The sequence below is a fragment of the Orcinus orca genome, chromosome 2 (genome assembly GCF_937001465.1).
Source record: "Orcinus orca chromosome 2, mOrcOrc1.1, whole genome shotgun sequence".
NCBI lineage: Eukaryota > Metazoa > Chordata > Mammalia > Artiodactyla > Delphinidae > Orcinus > Orcinus orca.
In genome coordinates this window covers 179,895,991-179,914,121 of record NC_064560.1, presented here as the reverse complement: position 1 = coordinate 179,914,121, position 18,131 = coordinate 179,895,991, and the positions used below count along the sequence as shown (strand labels likewise).

The following is an 18,131-nucleotide window of genomic DNA, read 5'->3' as shown; positions in this document are numbered from 1 at the left end:
CTAAATATTTGAAGAACAAACTTAGCGGCTTGCTACATATTTTAATGAGATATAATTGCTTACTACTTAATTTATTCAACATTCTGCATCATTTAAAACAATATATTAGAGGGATTTGGTATAAGCCAGTCATACTGTTAGTGTTATGTGGCAGTAATAATTGCTTCAGCAAACTCTTACTGCTTTTTAAGTCATCTTGAAGCTACGGAATGCTGTGCTTTTGTTCAAGATATTAATGCATTATTATACTTTTGTTTCTTTAAAGCTTTAAAAATGAACAGCCCCTGAAATGTCTGCTGATGTTACTTATTCCTCTCTCATGACTTGTTAGTGAAGATAATTTACACTTTTAATCAACTCTCATAATCTGTTGTTAAAACTTTGTTGGAAACAGCTTTATAAGGAAAATAAAACATATTAAGCAATGTATTAGAGCATGTCGTAAAGTCAGAGAAGGTAAGGACTATAGTTTACTGTGTATGGATGACAGCCCTTAATAAAATTGTTAGCCTTCTTAGTAATTTTTGTCATTCACCATGGTCTGACATTCACTATGAATTTGTTTGTTTTGAGGTGGTCACTGCTAAAGTGGTAATTTGGAATACATGCTTTTTACTTTAGGCCAGCTTCTTCAAGTGGTCAGAGCAGCCAATGGTGCCCAGTATATCTTTCAGCCTCAGCAGTCAGTAGTTCTACAACAACAGGTTATACCACAAATGCAGCCTGGTGGAGTACAAGCTCCTGTTATACAACAGGTAAAAATCTTTAAGTTTTGACCACCATGGGGTTCTTTTTTTTCTGCCTCTGTATGAATTCTCTGGGTGTTTACCATCCCTTTTTCCATAGCTTTGTCTATACAAATTCTTAGACTCTTCTCTAATACTACACAACCTGTCATTCTGAATTCCTCCTGTACACCTCACAGCTTAACTTACAGTATGTTTAAGACTAAATTGTTGTTATCCCTACTCATCCTTTATCATCCTCCCCCCCGCTTTTTATAAGTGGCACCACTCTCCATCCAGCCTCCTAAGCTAGTTATTCAGCATTCATTCAACACACATTTATTGGGTGGCTACGTATCAGAGTCTTTGCAAGAGACTAGAGATTTAGGAGTGAACGAAGCAGGCATGAGTCTGGTTTCCTGATGGTTATGTATTGTCTGGAAGGGGGTATGTGGAATCCTCCCTTTTGCTTACCTCTAATATCCAAGGTATCATGAAATCCTACCAATTCTTCTTAATAGTTTCTTTTTTTTAGACTGCAGTTTAAACATGCTTTCAGTCCGTTAATATATTTGAAACTAGTTTTCTTTTCCCGCACTCTCTTTTGTCATTTCCTTAGTTCATGCTCTCATAATTTCTCACTTAAAATACTGTGTTATCCTCTTAATTGATTTCCCTGCCTCCAGCCTTGTGCCCTCCTAACTTGACTGCTACTCTATATTTATAGTCATTGTTCTAAAAATCTTAAAATCTTTTAATGATTTCCCATTGCTTATTGGAAAAAGTGTAAACTCCTCAGCGTGGGTTATGAGATCTTTTTTGGGTTCTTTTTTTTAAAATTTTTCCACATTTTATTTTTTGCCATGCTTCCAGTTGTTACCTGGTTCAGCTGCTGTTTATATCAAAGTTGACAAATATTTGCACATACTTGTGTGCCAGGTGTTAAACTCTTGTACTGTGAGGACAAAGATGAAAGAAATGGTTATTTTCTTGAGGAACTTGTGTACTTTGAAAAAGAGACAGATACATAAACAAATAATGTTAATATGATAGTACAATGATAGAGATACAGAGGAGGAACATTAATCCAGCCTACTTACAGCCTTCCACATTTGTCCTGTTGGTACTTCTGGGTTTCACTTGATGCTGTTCTGTTTAGAATGCCACCTTTGGCCTTCCTTCTAGCAGTTCTCTCCAGTCCCCCGCAAACAAACAAACCAAACAGAAAAAGCCTGGCTAATCTCCCAAAACACAAATAGAAGCTCAACTGTTGCCTACTAGGAAGGCTTCCCTGACCAGGCCTTGTCCCCCCAAGCTGAATTTAGTACTCTCGCCTGTCTTTTCATAAGGCTATATATTGCAGTTCTCAGACATCTTCTGTCTTTTTGAGTTGCTATTGCTTTGTCTATTGCATCATTAATCTGTAAACTTCTTAAAAGAAATAGTCTTATTATTTTTGCTTTCCTTGAACCTAATGACAAGGAATTGCCATTTAGTGCTTTTAATTTATCACTAGGCATTCTCTGCTTTTTATTTAATAACTATAATTATAAATATGTTCATTATAATAGATATAATTACTATTTGTTAATAGGTTCTTTTTGAGTTGTGGTTTACTTTAGAATCCTAGGATGCAGAGGCTGGAAGGAACTTTAGAAATCATCTGATCTGGTGGTTCACAGCTTTGGTTGCATGATTAGGATTACCTGGGGAACTTTAAATAAAATGAATAGATGTCATCTTATACCAATTAAATCAGAATATTAGGAGTGGGGACTTAGGTATCAGTTTTTTTTTTTTTTTTTTTTTTGTGTGGTATGCGGGTCTCTCACTGTTGTGGCCTCTCCTGTTGTGGAGCACAGGCTCCGCGGCCATGGCTCACGGGCCCAGCCGCTCCGTGGCATGTGGGATCTTCCTGGACTGGGGCACGAACCTGTGTCCCCTGCATTGGCAGGCGGACACTCAACCACTGCGCCACCAGGGAAGCCCAGGTATCAGCATTTTTAAGTTACTAGGTTGTTATAATTTGTAGCCAGCATTGAGAACCATTGACCCTAATCTAACAGTGAAGAGAGGTTAAAGACTTGCCTCTGCTACATCTTTATCTGTGATCTTAGACAAAACTGGAACCCAGGGCTTCAGAGTTCAGGGCAGTGTTCTTCATAGGGAGGCAGTGTAGCATAATAAGAGCAGAACCAGAAAACCTAGGTTCACATTTTGCCTCTTAGTGACTTGACTGCAAGCTTTGCAAGTTATTAAACCTCTATACCTCAAGCAAATAAACTAATAACGTGTAACTCTTAGCCTGGAGTCTGGCATATACATAGCAAGTACTTGATTAATGGAGCAATTATCTTCAGAAAATCTTTTTCCTTTAGAAATTTGAATGGTAAAATGAAAATTTAGTGGATCAGTACACTCACTAAACATTCCTCCTGTGCTTTGGTAGTTTTAACTATGTGTGAGATATGGCAATTTGGGGTGATTCTTTAGCATTGGGGCCTATTTCAGTGTGCCAAGCAATGAAACTGAGCTACTTGATCCTCTAGCTAGTTACTAATCTGTAGTTTTTCTTTTGCCTTAGGTACTGGCCCCTCTTCCTGGAGGGATTTCACCACAAACAGGTGTTATCATCCAGCCCCAGCAAATCTTATTTACAGGAAATAAGACTCAAGTTATACCTACAACAGTGGCAGCACCTACACCAGCACAAGCACAGCTAACCGCAGCTGGCCAACAGCAGCCACAGGCCCAGCCTGCTCAACAGCAAGCCCCGCTGGTGTTGCAGGTTGATGGGACTGGGGATACATCATCTGAAGAAGATGAAGATGAAGAAGAAGACTATGATGATGAGGAGGAAGAAGACAAAGAGAAAGATGGAGCTGAAGATGGGCAGGTAGAAGAGGTAAGTTTCTAGTAAAAGACTAGAAGTAAGAAACTACTCAATCATTTCTTCTTTTACTTGGTACCAAACTGATGAATTATATTTTCTTAGAGGCTGTTAGGGTACTGTACCCTAAGATTTTTAGATTGTTCTGGATGTATTTATCTTTATAAAATATTTCTATAGCTGGTAACAAAAAAATGAATGAATACCAAATTAAGTTGTACTTATAAAGGTGATGGAGACAGTGCATGTAATTCTAATTCTTTGGCTTATGCATTCATCATGATGTAGCTTAAAGATTAAACATTGGTAGAACAGATAGATGTGGTAATCTTTTCCTTCAGTAATTTAAAACAACATTTCGAAAGGGAAGAAACTTAAGAAAAAGCTAAATGTGACCGATTTATTCAAAACCTCCTTTTGTTCTGTATTCCATAGCAGTTCCGTAGATAACCTTATCTACTCTTAGTGTCTATCTTCAGTTAAACAAACCATACTTTATCTTCTTTTTAATTTTAAAATTTTATTTTTTTATACAGCAGGTTCTTATTAGTCATCCATTTTCTACACATCAATGTATACATGTCAATCCCAATCTCCCAATTCAGCACACCCCCACCCGCCGCCACTTTCCCCCCTTGGTGTCCATACGTTTGTTCTCTACATCTGTGTCTCAATTTCTGCCCTGCAAACTGGTTCATCTGTACCATTTTTCTATGTTCCACATATATGCATTAATATATGACATTTGTTTTTCTCTTTCTGACATACTTCGGTCTGTATGACAGTCTCTAGATCCATCCACATCTCTACAAATGACCCAATTTTGTTCCTTTTTATGGCTGAGTAATATTCCATTGTATATATGTACCACATCTTCTTTATCCATTCGTCTGTCGATGGGCATTTAGGTTGCTTCCATGACCTGGCTATTGTAAATAGTGCTGCAGTGAACATTGGGGTGCATGTGTCTTTTTGAATTATGGTTTTCTCAAGGTATATGCCCAGTAGTGGGATTGCTGGGTGGTATGGAAGTTCTATTTTTCGTATTTTAAGGAACCTCCATACTGTTCTCCATAGTGGCTGTATCAATTTACATTCCCACCAACAGTGCAAGAGGGTTCCCTTTCCTCCACACCCTCTCCAGCATTTGTTGTTTGTAGATTTTCTGATGATGCCCATTCTAACTGGTGTGAGGTGATACCTCATAGTAGTTTTGATTTGCATTTCTCTAATAATTGGTGATGTTGAGCATCTTTTCATGTGTTTCTTGGCCATCTGTATGTCCTCTTTGGAGAAATGTCTCTTTAGGTCTTCTGCCCATTTTTGGATGGCTTGTTGTTTTTTTACTATTAAGCTGCATGAGCTGCTTATATATTTTGGAGATTAATACTTTTTCCATTGATTTGTTTGCAAATATTTTCTCCCATTCTAAGGGTTGTCTTTTCGCCTTGTTTGTAGTTTCCTTTGCTTTGCAAAAGCTTTGAAGTTCCATTCTGTCCCATTTGTTTATTTTTATTTCCATTACTCTAGGAGGTGGATCAAAAATGATCTTGCTGTGATTTATGTCAGTGTTCTTCCTATGTTTTCCTCTAAGAGTTTTACAGTGTTGGTATTCCATTTAGGTCTCTAATCCATGTTGAGTTTTTTTTGTGTGTATGATGTTAGGGAGTGTTCTAATTTCATTCTTTTACATGTAGCTGTCCAGTTTTCCCAGCACCACTTACTGAAGAAGAGACTGTCTTTTCTCCATTGGATATCCTTGCCTCCTTTGTCATAGATTAGTTGACCATAGGTGTGTGGGTTTATCTCTGGGCTTTCTCTCCTGTTCCATTGATCTATATTTCTGTTTCTGTGCCAGTACCATATTGTCTTGATTATTGTAGCTTTGTAGTATAGTCTGAAGTCAGGGTGACTGATTCCATCAGCTCTGTTTTTTTCCCTCAAGACTTCTTTGCTATTCGGGGTCTTTTTTGTCTCCGTACAGATTTTAAGATTTTCTATTCTAGTTCTGTAAAACATGCCATTGGTAATTTGATAGGGATTGCATTGAATCTGTAGATTGCTTTGGGAAGTGTAGTCATTTTCACAATATTGATTCTTCCAATCCAAGAACATGGTATATGTCTCCATCTGTTGGTATCATCTTTAATTTCTTTCAACAGTGTCTTATAGTTTTTTGCATACAGGTCTTTGTCTCCCTAGGTAAGTTTATTCCTAGGTATTTTATTCTTTTTGTTTGTAAATGGGAGTGTTTCCTTAATTTCTCTTTCAGAATTTTCATCAGTAGTGTAAAGGAATGAAAGAGATTTCTGTGCATTAATTTTGTATCCTGCAACTTTACCGAATTCATTGATTAGCTCTAGTAGTTTTCTGGTGGCATATTTAAGATTCTCTATGTATAGTATCATGTCATCTGCAAACAATGACAGTTTTACTTCTTCTTTTCCAATTTGTGCTCCTTTTATTTCTTTTTCTTCTCTGATTGCCGTGGCTAGGACTTCCAAAACTATGTTGAATAATAGAGGTGAGAGTGGACATCCTTGTCTTGTTCCTGATCTTAGAGGAAATGCTTTCAGTTTTCCACCATTGAGAATGATGTTTACTGTGGGTTTGTCGTATATGGCCTTTATTATGTTGAGGTAGTTTCCCTGTATGCCCACTTTCTGGAGAGTTTTTGTCATAAATGGGTGTTGAATTTTGTCAGAAACTTTTTCTGCATCTATTGAGATGATCATATGTTTTTTATTCTTCAATTGGTTAACATGGTGTATCACATTGATTGATTTGCATATATTGAAGAATCCTTGAATCCCTGGGATAAATCCCACTTGATCATGGTGTATGATCCTTTTAATGTGTTGTTGGATTCTGTTTGCTAGTGTTTTATTGAGGATTTTTGCATGTATATTCATTGGTGATATTAGTCTGTAATTTTCTTTTTTTTTAATATTTTTGTCTGGTTTTGGTATCAGGGTGATGGTGGCCTCATTGAATGAGTTTGGGGGTCTTCCTTCCTCTGCAGTGTTTTGGAAGAATTTGAGAAGGATGGGTGTTGGCGCTTCTCTAAATATTTGATAGAATTCACCTGTGAAGCCATCTGGTCCTGGACTTTTGTTTGTGGGAAGATTTTTAATCACAGTTTCAATTTCATTAATTGTGATTGGTCTGTTCATATTTTCTATTCCTGCTTCAGTCTTGGAAGGTTATACCTTTCTAAGAATTTGTCCGTTTCTTCCAGGTTGTCCATTTTATTGGCATAGAGTTGCTTGTAGTAGTCTCTTAGGATGCTTTGTATTTCTGTGGTAACTGTTGTAGCTTCTCCTTTTTCGTTTCTAATTTTATTGTTTTGAGTCCTCTCCCTCTTTTTCTTGATGGATCTGGCTAATGGTTTATCAATTTTATCTACTCAAAGAACCAGCTTTTACTTTAATTGATCTTTGCTATTGTTTTCTTTGTTTCTATTTCATTTATTTCTGCTCTGATGTTTATGATTTTTTTCCTTCTGCTAACTTTGGGTTTTCTTTGTTCTTTCTCTAGTTCCTTTAGGTGTAAGTTTAGATTGTTTATTTGAGATTTTTCTTGTTTCTTGAGGTAGGCGTGTATAGCTATAAACTTCCCTCTTAGAAGTGCTTTTGCTGCATCCCATAGGTTTTGGATTGTCGTGTTTTCATTATCATTTGTCTCTAGGTATTCTTTGATTTCCTCTTTGATTTCTTCAGTGATCTCTTGGTTATTTAGTAACATATTGTTTAGCCTCCATGTGTTTGTGGTTTTTACATTTTTTTCCCCTGTAATTGATTTCTACTCTCATAGCGTTGTGGTCAGAAAAGATGCTTGATATGATTTCAAATTTCTTAAATTTACTGAGGCTTAATTTGTGACCCAAGATGTGATCTATCCTGGAGAATGTTCCATGCGCACTTGAGAAGAAAGTGTAATCTGCAGTTTTGGGATGGAATGTCCTATAAATATCAATTAAATCTATCTGGTCTGTTGTGTCATTTAAAGCTTGTGTTTACTTATTAATTTTCTGTTTGGATGATCTGTCCATTGGTGTAAGTGAGGTGTTAAAAGTCCCCCACTATTATGGTGTTGCTGTCGATTTCCTCTTTTATAGCTGTTAGCAGTTGCCTTGTGTATTGGGGTGCTCCTATGTTGAGTGCATGTATATTTATAATTGTTATATCTTCTTCTTGGGTTGATCCCTTGATCATTATGTAGTGTCCTTCCTTGTCTCTTGTAACATTCTTTATTTTAAAATTATTTTATCTGACATGAGTATTGCTACTCCAGCTTTCTTTTGATTGCCATTTGCATGGAATATCTTTTTCTATCCCCTCACTTTCAGTCTGAATGTGTCCCTAGGTCTGAAGTGGATCTCTTGTAGACAGCATATATATGGGTCTTGTTTTTGTATCCATTCAGCAAACCTGTGTCTTTTGGTTGGAGCATTTAATCCATTCACATTTTAAGGTAATTATTGATATGTTTGTTCCTATTACCATTTTCTTAATTGTTTTGTGTTTGTTTTCTAGGTCCTTTTCTTCTCTTGTGTTTCCCACTTAGAGAAGTTCCTTTAGCATTTGTTGTAGAGCTGGTTTGGTGGTGCTAAATTCTCTGAACTTTTGCTTGTCACTAAAGCTTTTGAATTCTCCGTCGAATCTGAGTGAGATCCTTGCTGGGTAGAGTAATCTTGGTTGTAGGTTCTTCCCTTTCATCTAAGTATATCATGACACTCCCTTCTGGCTTGTAGAGTTTCTGCTGGGAAATTAGCTGTTAACCTTATGGGAGTTCCCTTGTATGTTATTTGTCATTTTTCCCTTGCTTCTTTCAGTAATTTTCTTTGTCTTTAATTTTTGCCAGTTTGATTACTGTGTGTCTCGGTTTGTTTCTCCTTGTGTTTATCCTGTATGGGACTCTCTGCGCTTCGTGGACTTGGGTGGCTATTTCCTTTCCCATGTTAGGGAAGTTTTCGACTATAATCTCTTCAAATATTTTCTCGGGTCCTTTCTCTCTTCTTCTGGGACCCCTATAATGTGAATGTTGTTGTGTTTAATGTTGTCCCAGAGGTCTCTTAGGCTATCTTCATTACTTTTCATTCTTTTTTTCGTCATTCTCTTCCACAGCAGTGAATTCCACCATTCTGTCTTCCAGGTCACTTATCCATTCTTCTGCCTCAATTATGCTGCTGTTGCTTCCTTGTAGTGTAGTTTTCATTTCAGTTATTGTGTTGTTCATCTCTGTTTGTTGTTTAATTTTTCTAGATCTTTGTTAAACATTTCTTGTATCTTCTCGACCTTTGCCTCCATTCTTTTTCTGAGGTCCTGGATCATCTTCACTATCATTATTCTGAATTCTTTTTCTGGAGGGTTGCCTATCTCCTTTTCATTTAGTTGTTTTTCTGGGGTTTTATCTTGTTCCTGCATCTGGTACATAGCCCTCTGCCTTTTCATCTTGTCTGTCTTTCTGTGAATGTGGTTTTTGTTCCACAGGCTGCAGGATTGTAGTTCTTCTTGCTTCTGCTGTCTGCCCTTTGGTGGATGAGGCTATCTAAGAAGATTGTGCAAGTTTCCTGATCAAACCATCCTTTCTTATTGATTTTTTGTTGTGTATTTTTAGAAGCATGTGATTATATCTTTGATTTCCTCAGTATTCCAGCTTAGTTACTTGTATTCAAGATGGTGTTTGTCTTACCACAGTTTCCACTGTTAATTGCCTTCTGCAGCCTAAGATGTAATCTTCTGGTTTATCTTAGTACAAACTTCTTCTAAATTATCTAAGTCAGGGGTCCCCAACCCCTGGTCCGTGTACTGGTACTGGTCTGTGGCCTGTTAGGAACTGGGCCGTACAGCAGGAGGTGAGCGGCAGGTGAGCATGCGAAGCTTCCTCTGCCACTCCCCATCGCTTCCATTACCGTCTGAACTATCCCCCGCCAATTTTTTTTTTTTTGGCTGCGCTGAGTCCTCATTGCGGTGCACGGGCTGCTCATTGCAGTGGCTTCAGTAGTTGTGGCGCATGGGCTTAGTTGCTCCACGGCATGTGGGATCTTCCCAGACCAGGGATCGAACCCGTGTCCCCTGCATTGGCAGGCGGATTCTTAACCACTGCACCACCAGGGAAGCCCCTCCCCTTCCAATTTTTTATCCATGATAAAATTGTCTTCATGAAACTGGTCCCTGGTGCCAAAAAGGTTGGGAACCGCTGATCTAAGTAATGTTGTTTTAAAGAATACTGTTTTATTAAATATTGAATAGATGAAACAAAAATATTTTATGATATAAAAAACCCAATGTCCACATCTAGTTAAAAAAAAAAATCCCACTGCCTAAATAAAGTCCCCTGGGTGCCCGTCTCCAATCCCCATCCTCTTCCTTCTGCCATCAGAGTAACCTTGCTCATGAATTTTGTGTTTATCGCTAACTTACCTTTATATTTTACCATATGTATTCATATTCCTAAGGAGCATATTGTTTTGTTTTACATGTCTGTTTATAATAAAGTGAAATAATTGTGTATTCTTTTGCAAGTTGATTTTTTTTGCCGACATGGTATTCCTGAGGTTCATCTGAGTTGTTGCATATACATATAATTATTTTCACTGTTAAATGTTAAAAATTTATCCATTTTTGTGATGTGTTGGGCATTAGGGTTGTTTCTACTTGTTAACCATTACAGTTATACAATATTTTGGTATGTGTCTTCTGGGGACACATGTAAGAGTTTCTCTAAGTGTTGTACCTAAACCTTGAATTGCTGAATCATAAGGCATGCCTATCTTCAACTGACGATAAAATGCCACATAGTTGTACTAATTACACTTCTGGCAGTCAGTGTGTATAATGGTGCATATGTCTATACATCTTCACCAATACTTGACATTGTCAGGCTGCTTAATTTTTGCGTCTGGTAGGTAGAAACTTTTGTTTCATTTCGGTTTTAATTATTATTTCCTTGATTAATGATGAGTAGCAAAAGGCGTCTGCTACTCCACTTATTTTTTTTTTTAATTTTCTTTTTTGTTATAAACACCATAGCAAATTTTAAAAAGCTGTTTGAACAGAGAAAAATATCGTAGTTCTTGATTTCCCACGTGTACTTAAGGCAACCTCGCTGTGCTTCCCAGCTCCTTCCCTGGACACGGCAGGTTGATCAAGGGAAATGGGGTTTTCAGGTGGGGGCGCTGGGGGCTACTGTCATCTTTATTTACCAGGTGGCCTCTTTTGATTCTTTCATGCTTTTTCTGTAGGCAGTCAAATCAAAAGTGAAAAAGTAGTTTTTCTTGCCTTGTTGCCTAAGCTCTATAATATTGCTTAGAAATGGCAATAGTGGTGGTAATTGCACACATTATGAATGTGCTAAGTGCAAAGTGTACACCTTAGAATGGTTTAAATGGTGAATTTTACCTCAGTAAATTTTCTTTTTACATTTACATTGGTGATAACCTATTTTAAATTAAAGAATATATATACATATACATGTGTGTGAGTAGGTATAGGCCTAGACTTAATATCATCTTGATTATTTTTCTTTCCACCTTCATTTTGTCCTAGCTTCTCTTTCTTCATTAATTAGAAATCAGAGTTATATGTTTTATTTTCTGCCATGACTGCGGTCAAGGTTAATTTAGTTGGTCATTTTATGCTCTAGTTAGATCTTGGCCTTTAATTCTCTTTGATACTGAGACCGAGATCCTCTCCTTCTTTTTAAATATGATTGCCTTAACTATGCTCTAAGCCTCCACTAATACTAATTTGTATCCCTAGTCCTAGTCCTTAATGTAAAGACTATCCAGGCTGCCAAGCTGTTTTATAACCCTGTTTTCCTATGCCAATTTCACCATTGTTTTCCCTTTTACACTGCTGCTTTTGGTGGTACATACTACCATTATCTCATTAAACCTTCATATTTTGTTAGGTCTACTTCTAGGCATCTTAAAACAGTTACTAAAGAGAATCATCTTTTCGTACTATTAGGAAAGAATAAAGGAAGTAAAGTTAAACATCTTTTCAGGCTTATAAATTATATAGCTTAACTATTTTAATTATTGTATTTAATTTCTTGCTGGAATTTCAGTGACATTGGTAGAGTCTTAACACAGCCAGTTAACAATATATTCATGGTATATATGCATCTGTCTGGCCCTTGGTTCTCAAAGAACATCAAGGTCTTTGTGTTTCTTTTCTCTGAATATTTGAAGGGCCTTTTCTAGTAATACATGAAGTATAAGTAAATGAATTCTCCCTTTTTCATTTTTAGGAACCCCTCAATAGTGAAGATGATGTGAGTGATGAGGAAGGACAGGAACTCTTTGATACAGAAAATGTTGTTGTATGCCAATATGATAAGGTAAGGGTTTTATGATCAGGTTACTGACATTTTTTCTGTTGTAATTTCTTCCCTAAACCATCCTGTCTGCCTTGTTCAAGCATTTGGTCAGCTGATTGATGCCTCTTATATTCAGTATAAACAGTGTGAATGAAAACAATGTTATAGTTTAGATTATTTTAATAGAATGAGAAATTAATTTGTATAACTTTACAGTTGAAAAAAAAGTTATGAAAGAACTCATGGGAAGTATGTTGTTTTCAATTTAGACTGTCTCCCAACCTGTTAACAAAGTAAAGCTACTTTGTGGTTGTCCTTTAACATGAATAGTAACTCAGTGGGATAACCCTGTTTTCCCTCTGACTTCAACTACCTCAAAGCTAAAAGGCTTTAATTAAATTTCTGTAACCTTTTTTTATTGCTAAGGAGAAAAGAACAACGGCAAAAAACAAGACTGATAACTAACAAAAGATAATTTTTACTGAAAATTGTTTTAAATTATTTAGCTTTGCTGTACTTTGGTAGCAGTAAAAAATTTTTAAACTAGGTTCTATGAGAATTAGTTATTGATTCCTTGATTTCTTAATTCTTAAAAAGGATGCTACTTCCCAAGTATTTTTGTTATAGTTATTGGCATTGTTAAAATTTTGGTTATTTGCTGAAACATTTAATTTGGAATAAATTTTTTTTCTGGTTATAATCACTAAATTTATAGTAAATCCACAAATTATATTGCATTTTTATAATTTAATTTTAGCAGAGGTCTTTAAAATGTGCTGAAAACTCTAACAGAAGTAGTTGGGTTTTGTTTATAAGCACTACTCATTCAGTAAACGTATATTTATTAAGTGCCTAAATGTGTCAGGTACTGGAACTGAAGTCATTATTATACAAGATTTGTGCCCTGCATGCCCTCCTTTACAAATGATGAAAATCTTAAATTTGTGTTGCTTTTATAGAAATGAATATTATAAATAGCCATGTTTACTGCAAACAGATCTATAGGGAAAATGTTAAGAAAATAAATCTTATCATTTCCTAATGAAAAGGTAAAGTCAAGAGAATTGAATACCCGTGAAATTATAGAATTAAATTAGTGAGGTCATTGATTCAGAGTTATCAGACATCCACTTGTGTACATTATGACTGCTAAGTAAGCACTTTTAATACCCTACACCAAGCACATTATAATAAAAGTAATTTCTCGTTACATGCACATACAGGAAGCATATTGAAGTTAAAACAATGGGAGATACCAGTAAATCTTTATTGCCAGGAAGACTCAAGGGAACCTGTTGGCAGCCAAATTATCCAGGGCACAGTTTCATGATAGCAAGTTGTCAGATTTATCAGTCAAGAGAGGACCTTTACCTTAGCTTGACTTAAGAATATGCTTCTAAGTATTTTCATATTAGAGGTGACTAGTTGTATTCTCCTTTGTACACTTAATATTTTAAATGTTAAAATTGGTTTGTTTTGCTCCAAGAGACAATATTTTAATGTTTTAAACTAAGAAATTAAAAAATAGATTTAAATAGTGTGTTGAATGATAAACAGTTATAAAGTTTGCAGAGATCTAATTTTTATAATCAAATGAGTTCTGGAGACTGGAGGGTTGAGTCTTGATGTTTTAGCCAACAGTAAAGAATGGTGTGTTCTGAAATGGGCGTGGGTGTGGTTTGAGGCAACTTGAACTTCAGGAGTTTATTTTTGAAGACTAAACTTTAGAATTTCAACGAGTCAATTTTAGAAGCAATCATAGAGTTATTGTATTGCTAATCAAATGAGAACCTTAAACTTAATAATGAGGCAGGGTTCTCCCATAAGTATGGCATCAGGTATTGAGTCTTCAGCCTTATTTGTAGGTAATTTTATTTAATATGTTTGTCATTAGGAAATTTCAGAGGCCTTTTTCCTGGCACTCGGGACACTCCTTCAGGAAGGGCTTAATTTAAGGCCAATGAATTGTTAAGTTGTATTTTGTGATTTTATTCAAGTAAAAATATTTATTACTTATTACTCAATATGACTTCAGTGCTTAGTATATAGACTATTATTTGATTAATGAAACTTTTCTACATTTGCTTTTTGCAAGTTGTCTTGCAGCAGAATGCAGTCAGTTTCTTTACTTGTCTGTGGAATTCCTTTTTCTGGCTACTCAGCACTTGTTTGCTCATTTATTTATTTATTTTATATATATGTCACTTGTTTATTTAATTCCATGTCTTTCAGGTTGTAGTCACTTGGTTTGTACTGGAAATAAATTTGTATATCCAATTTTAGGATAGTTAATACTTTCTCTACAGGAAGTCAAAGAAAAGAGGAGACATCTTTTTATTCAAAAAATACTTACAGAGTGTCTGTGATGTCCCAGGGTACTATTCTAGGAACTTGAGATACACCAGTGAACAAAACAAAACAATCTCTGCTATTGAGAAGCTTACTCTAGTTGAGGGAGACAGATGTTAAAACATAACAAACAACAAATAAATTACGGTTGATTCTTGTACAATGCTGGGGTTAATCAGCATGTAACATATAGGCAGTCCTCTGTATCTGCGCTTCCTCCACATGCATGTAGCCATCCAACCACAGACCACTTAATTCTGTAGTATTTACTATTGAAAAATACCTATGTATAAGTGGATCTCTGCACTTCCAAACCCATACTGTTCAAGGGTCAACTGTAATTAATATGCTATGCTAGAAGCTGATAATTGGTATGGGAAATTATATTAGAGTGGGAAAATGGAACAGGAGCAAAGACTTGAAGAAAGTTAGCCCTGTCATTATTCAGTGGCATAACCTGCCTGTTGTGTGTGAGGAGCAAAAAGGAGGCCAGTGTAACTGGACTTGGGGGAGTAGTATAGTAGTAGATTAAGTCAGAGCTAGGTGAAGGCAGATGGTGTAGGAGGACATGGGCTCTTCCTCTGAGTGAATTGGGAAGCTATTGGAAGGTTTCAAATAGACAAAAGTGATATCACTTACATTTTAATCTTAAAAAGATTACTTAGCTTTCTTTGTGAGAGCAGAGAAGAAGCAAAGGTTGAAATGAGGTTAATAGAGGGATATTGTCATAATCCAAGTGAGTGATAATGGTGACTGAGGCTAGGATGATAGTACTGGAAGTGGTGAGAAGCAGCTGGATCTTGGATGTTTTGAAGGAAGAGTCAACAGGATTTCCTGACTCTTGTATGTGCAGTAGAAAAGGAGGGATCAAGAATGAGTATAGGAATTTTTTTTGATGAGGAATCAGACAGAAGCATGGAGATACCATCAACTTGGATGGGAAAGGCTGCAGATGGAGCAAGTTTGGGAAAGGAGAGTGGCTGGTTTTGGGCATGTTAAGTGTTGTATCTGTTAGACATTCAAATCATCCATCCTAAGGTGTTAGGTGTAATAATCTACATAATGTAATTAGACCAGAGCTATAAGACCACTTAATGCTGGAGTCTCTGTCCTGAATACTGTTTCACTTTATTGTACTCTATTTTGTTTTAATAAGTGAGAAAAAATTGACACATGTTAAATTTATATATAGCTTAAGTTAGTGATCTAGAGGAAAGGTATGGGAGTGATTTTCAAACATACAAAGTATTTGATTGTTTTTTAAATTAACTCCCAAAAGGCAGAACTACGATAAATAAGTAGAAGTTTGGAGTAAGCAGTTTTAGTAAGGAGTAAAGTATGAAAGAGTTATAAGAGAGCTATCCCAGGAAGGGATAACTTAATTTGCAGTTCTTTACCCCCCACTTTTAACCATACTCAAGCAGACACCGAACAGTGATTTGCTAAGAATGTGTCATGGAGACTGTCTGCACAGGGATGTTAGACCATGGAATTTTAGCAGTGGGATAAGAAAATACCTGTATATAGTGAGAATTTCTGCATTATTATATAAAACAGCCTGATTAGTAGAAAGCATTTTGGACTGGGGCAAGAGAATCATCTTTGTCACTTAACTGTGATATGCCCTTGGTCATGCCATGGAACCTCTCCAGGCTATAATTTTCTCTTTTGAACATGAAAGCCTGAAGTGGCAGTGATACTTAAAAGATGATTGGAAGGAAGGGAGAGAGTGAAGTCCTGGAAATCAGCTAAGGGATATTGTAATAAGTCGTACGACAAGAGGCTGTTGACATGGTAACTAGATTATTGATGGCCTTTTAGAAAACAGTTGCCAGGTGTCCTGAAGACAACTAAAATAGAATTAGAGAGAAAGTAATAATTAGAGAAATACTAATATTAGTGTGAATTCTAATACAGTGGGGCCACGGTATTAAAAAGGTCAGCAATATGGAAGTTGTTACTGTATGTGAGGAAGAAGAAGAGAGTAGTTGTAAACATGATACCAATATTGAAAAGATAGTGTCCTGGTGGTCAGTAGATAAGAGGAATGAAGAAAAGCCTAAGGTCAAATCAATGGCATAGACATAAAAGGAGTTACAGAGAAAAGACCAAAAAAAATGGTCTAGAAGCATCAGGGAGAACAAAGGGTATTGCTGTTTGAAATATTTGCCAGTATAAAATTTCCTATGAAATGACATGTATACACATACCTGGTAGAGTTAAGATATTTTTCAGAGAAATATTATTAACTACTTTAATGAACACAAGTACTGAGAGCTATAAAATAAGTATTACTAATTATAGATAAATTTATTTTTGAAAAACGCACCTAGTGAATTTTTTTTTTAAGAGAGGTTGTCAAATTAACTATTAAAAACCAATTTGACCACAGTGGTATTAAACTAGAAATCAATTAGATGGAGATTAAATATGCTACTGAACAACCAATGGGTCAAAGAAGAAATCAAAAGAGAACTAGAAAAATACCTTGAGACAAATGAAAATGGAAATATAACATACCAAAACTTGTAGAATGCAGCAAAAGCAGTTGTAAGAAAGAAGTACATAGAGAGAAATGCCTACATCAAGAAATAAGGAAAAATCTCAAACAAACCAACTTTGCACCTAAAGGAACAAGAAGAAGCCCAAAGTTAGTAGAAGGAAGGAAGTACAAAGATCAGAGTGGGAATAAATGAATAGAGACTAAAAAGACAATAGAAAAGATCAATGAAACTAAAAGCTGGTTATTTGAAGAGATAAACAAAATTGACAGACCTTTAGTTAGACTCACCGAGAGAGAGGACTCAAATAAATAAAATCAGAAATAGATGTTACAGCTGATAACAGAAATATAAAGGATCATAAGAGACTACTATGAATAATTATACATTTACAAATTGGACAATCTAGAAGAAATGGATAAATTCCTAGAAGCACACAACCTTCTAAGACTGAATCGTGAAGAAATTGAAAATCTGAACATACTGATTACTAGTAAGGAGATTGAATCAATAATCAAAAACTTGCCAATAAACAAAAGTCTAGGGCCAGATGGCTTCATGGGTACATTCTATCAAACATTAATACCAATTAATGAATTAATACCAATCCTCAAACTCTTCTAAAAAATAGAAGAGGAGGAAACACTTCTAAACTCATTTTACAAGACCAGCATTACCCTGATACCAAAACCAGACAAGGATGCCACAAGAAAAGAAAATTACAGGCCAGTATCATCCTGATGAACATAGATGCAGAAATCCTCAACAAAATATTAGCAAACTGAATTTGCAATTTATTGAAAAGATCATATACCATGATCAAGTGGGATTTATTCCAGGGATGCAAGGAAGGTTCAACATCTACAAATCAGTCAGTGTGATACACCATGTTAACAAAATGAAGGATAAAAGTCATGTGATCATCTCAATAGATGCTGAAAAAGCATATGACAAAATTCAACATAAGAAGTCTCAACATTAAGTTGGTGTAGAGGGAATGTACCTCAACTTAATAAAGGACATATATGAAAATCCCACAGGTAACATACTCATCAATGAAAGGCTGGAGCTTTTCCTGTAAGATTAGGAATAAGACAAGCATGCTCACTCCTACCATTTTTCCTCAACATGATATGGGAAGTCCTAGTCAGAGCAGTTAGGCAAGAAAAAGAAATAAAAGACATCCAAATCAGAAAGGAAGAAGGGAAACTGTCACTATTTGCAGGTGACATGATATTACATAGAAAATGCTAAAGACTCCACCAAAAAACTGTTAGAACTAATAAATGAATTCAGTCAATTTCAGGATACAAAAATCTGTTGAGTTTCTATACACTAATA

The 18,131-nt window shown here is 35.9% G+C and overlaps 1 protein-coding gene across 2 annotated transcripts in view; it reads left to right on the top strand.

Moving 5' to 3' along the window:
* GTF2A1 (general transcription factor IIA subunit 1) overlaps positions 1–18,131 on the top strand; it is a 46,180-nt gene that overhangs the window by 20,972 nt on the left and 7,077 nt on the right. For both annotated transcript variants that reach the window (XM_004262302.3, XM_033416945.2), the window contains exons 6-8: positions 622–755; positions 3,310–3,630; positions 11,872–11,961. In XM_004262302.3, coding sequence (XP_004262350.1) covers positions 622–755; positions 3,310–3,630; positions 11,872–11,961 — 545 coding nt within the window. The remainder of the gene's footprint in view (positions 1–621; positions 756–3,309; positions 3,631–11,871; positions 11,962–18,131) is intronic.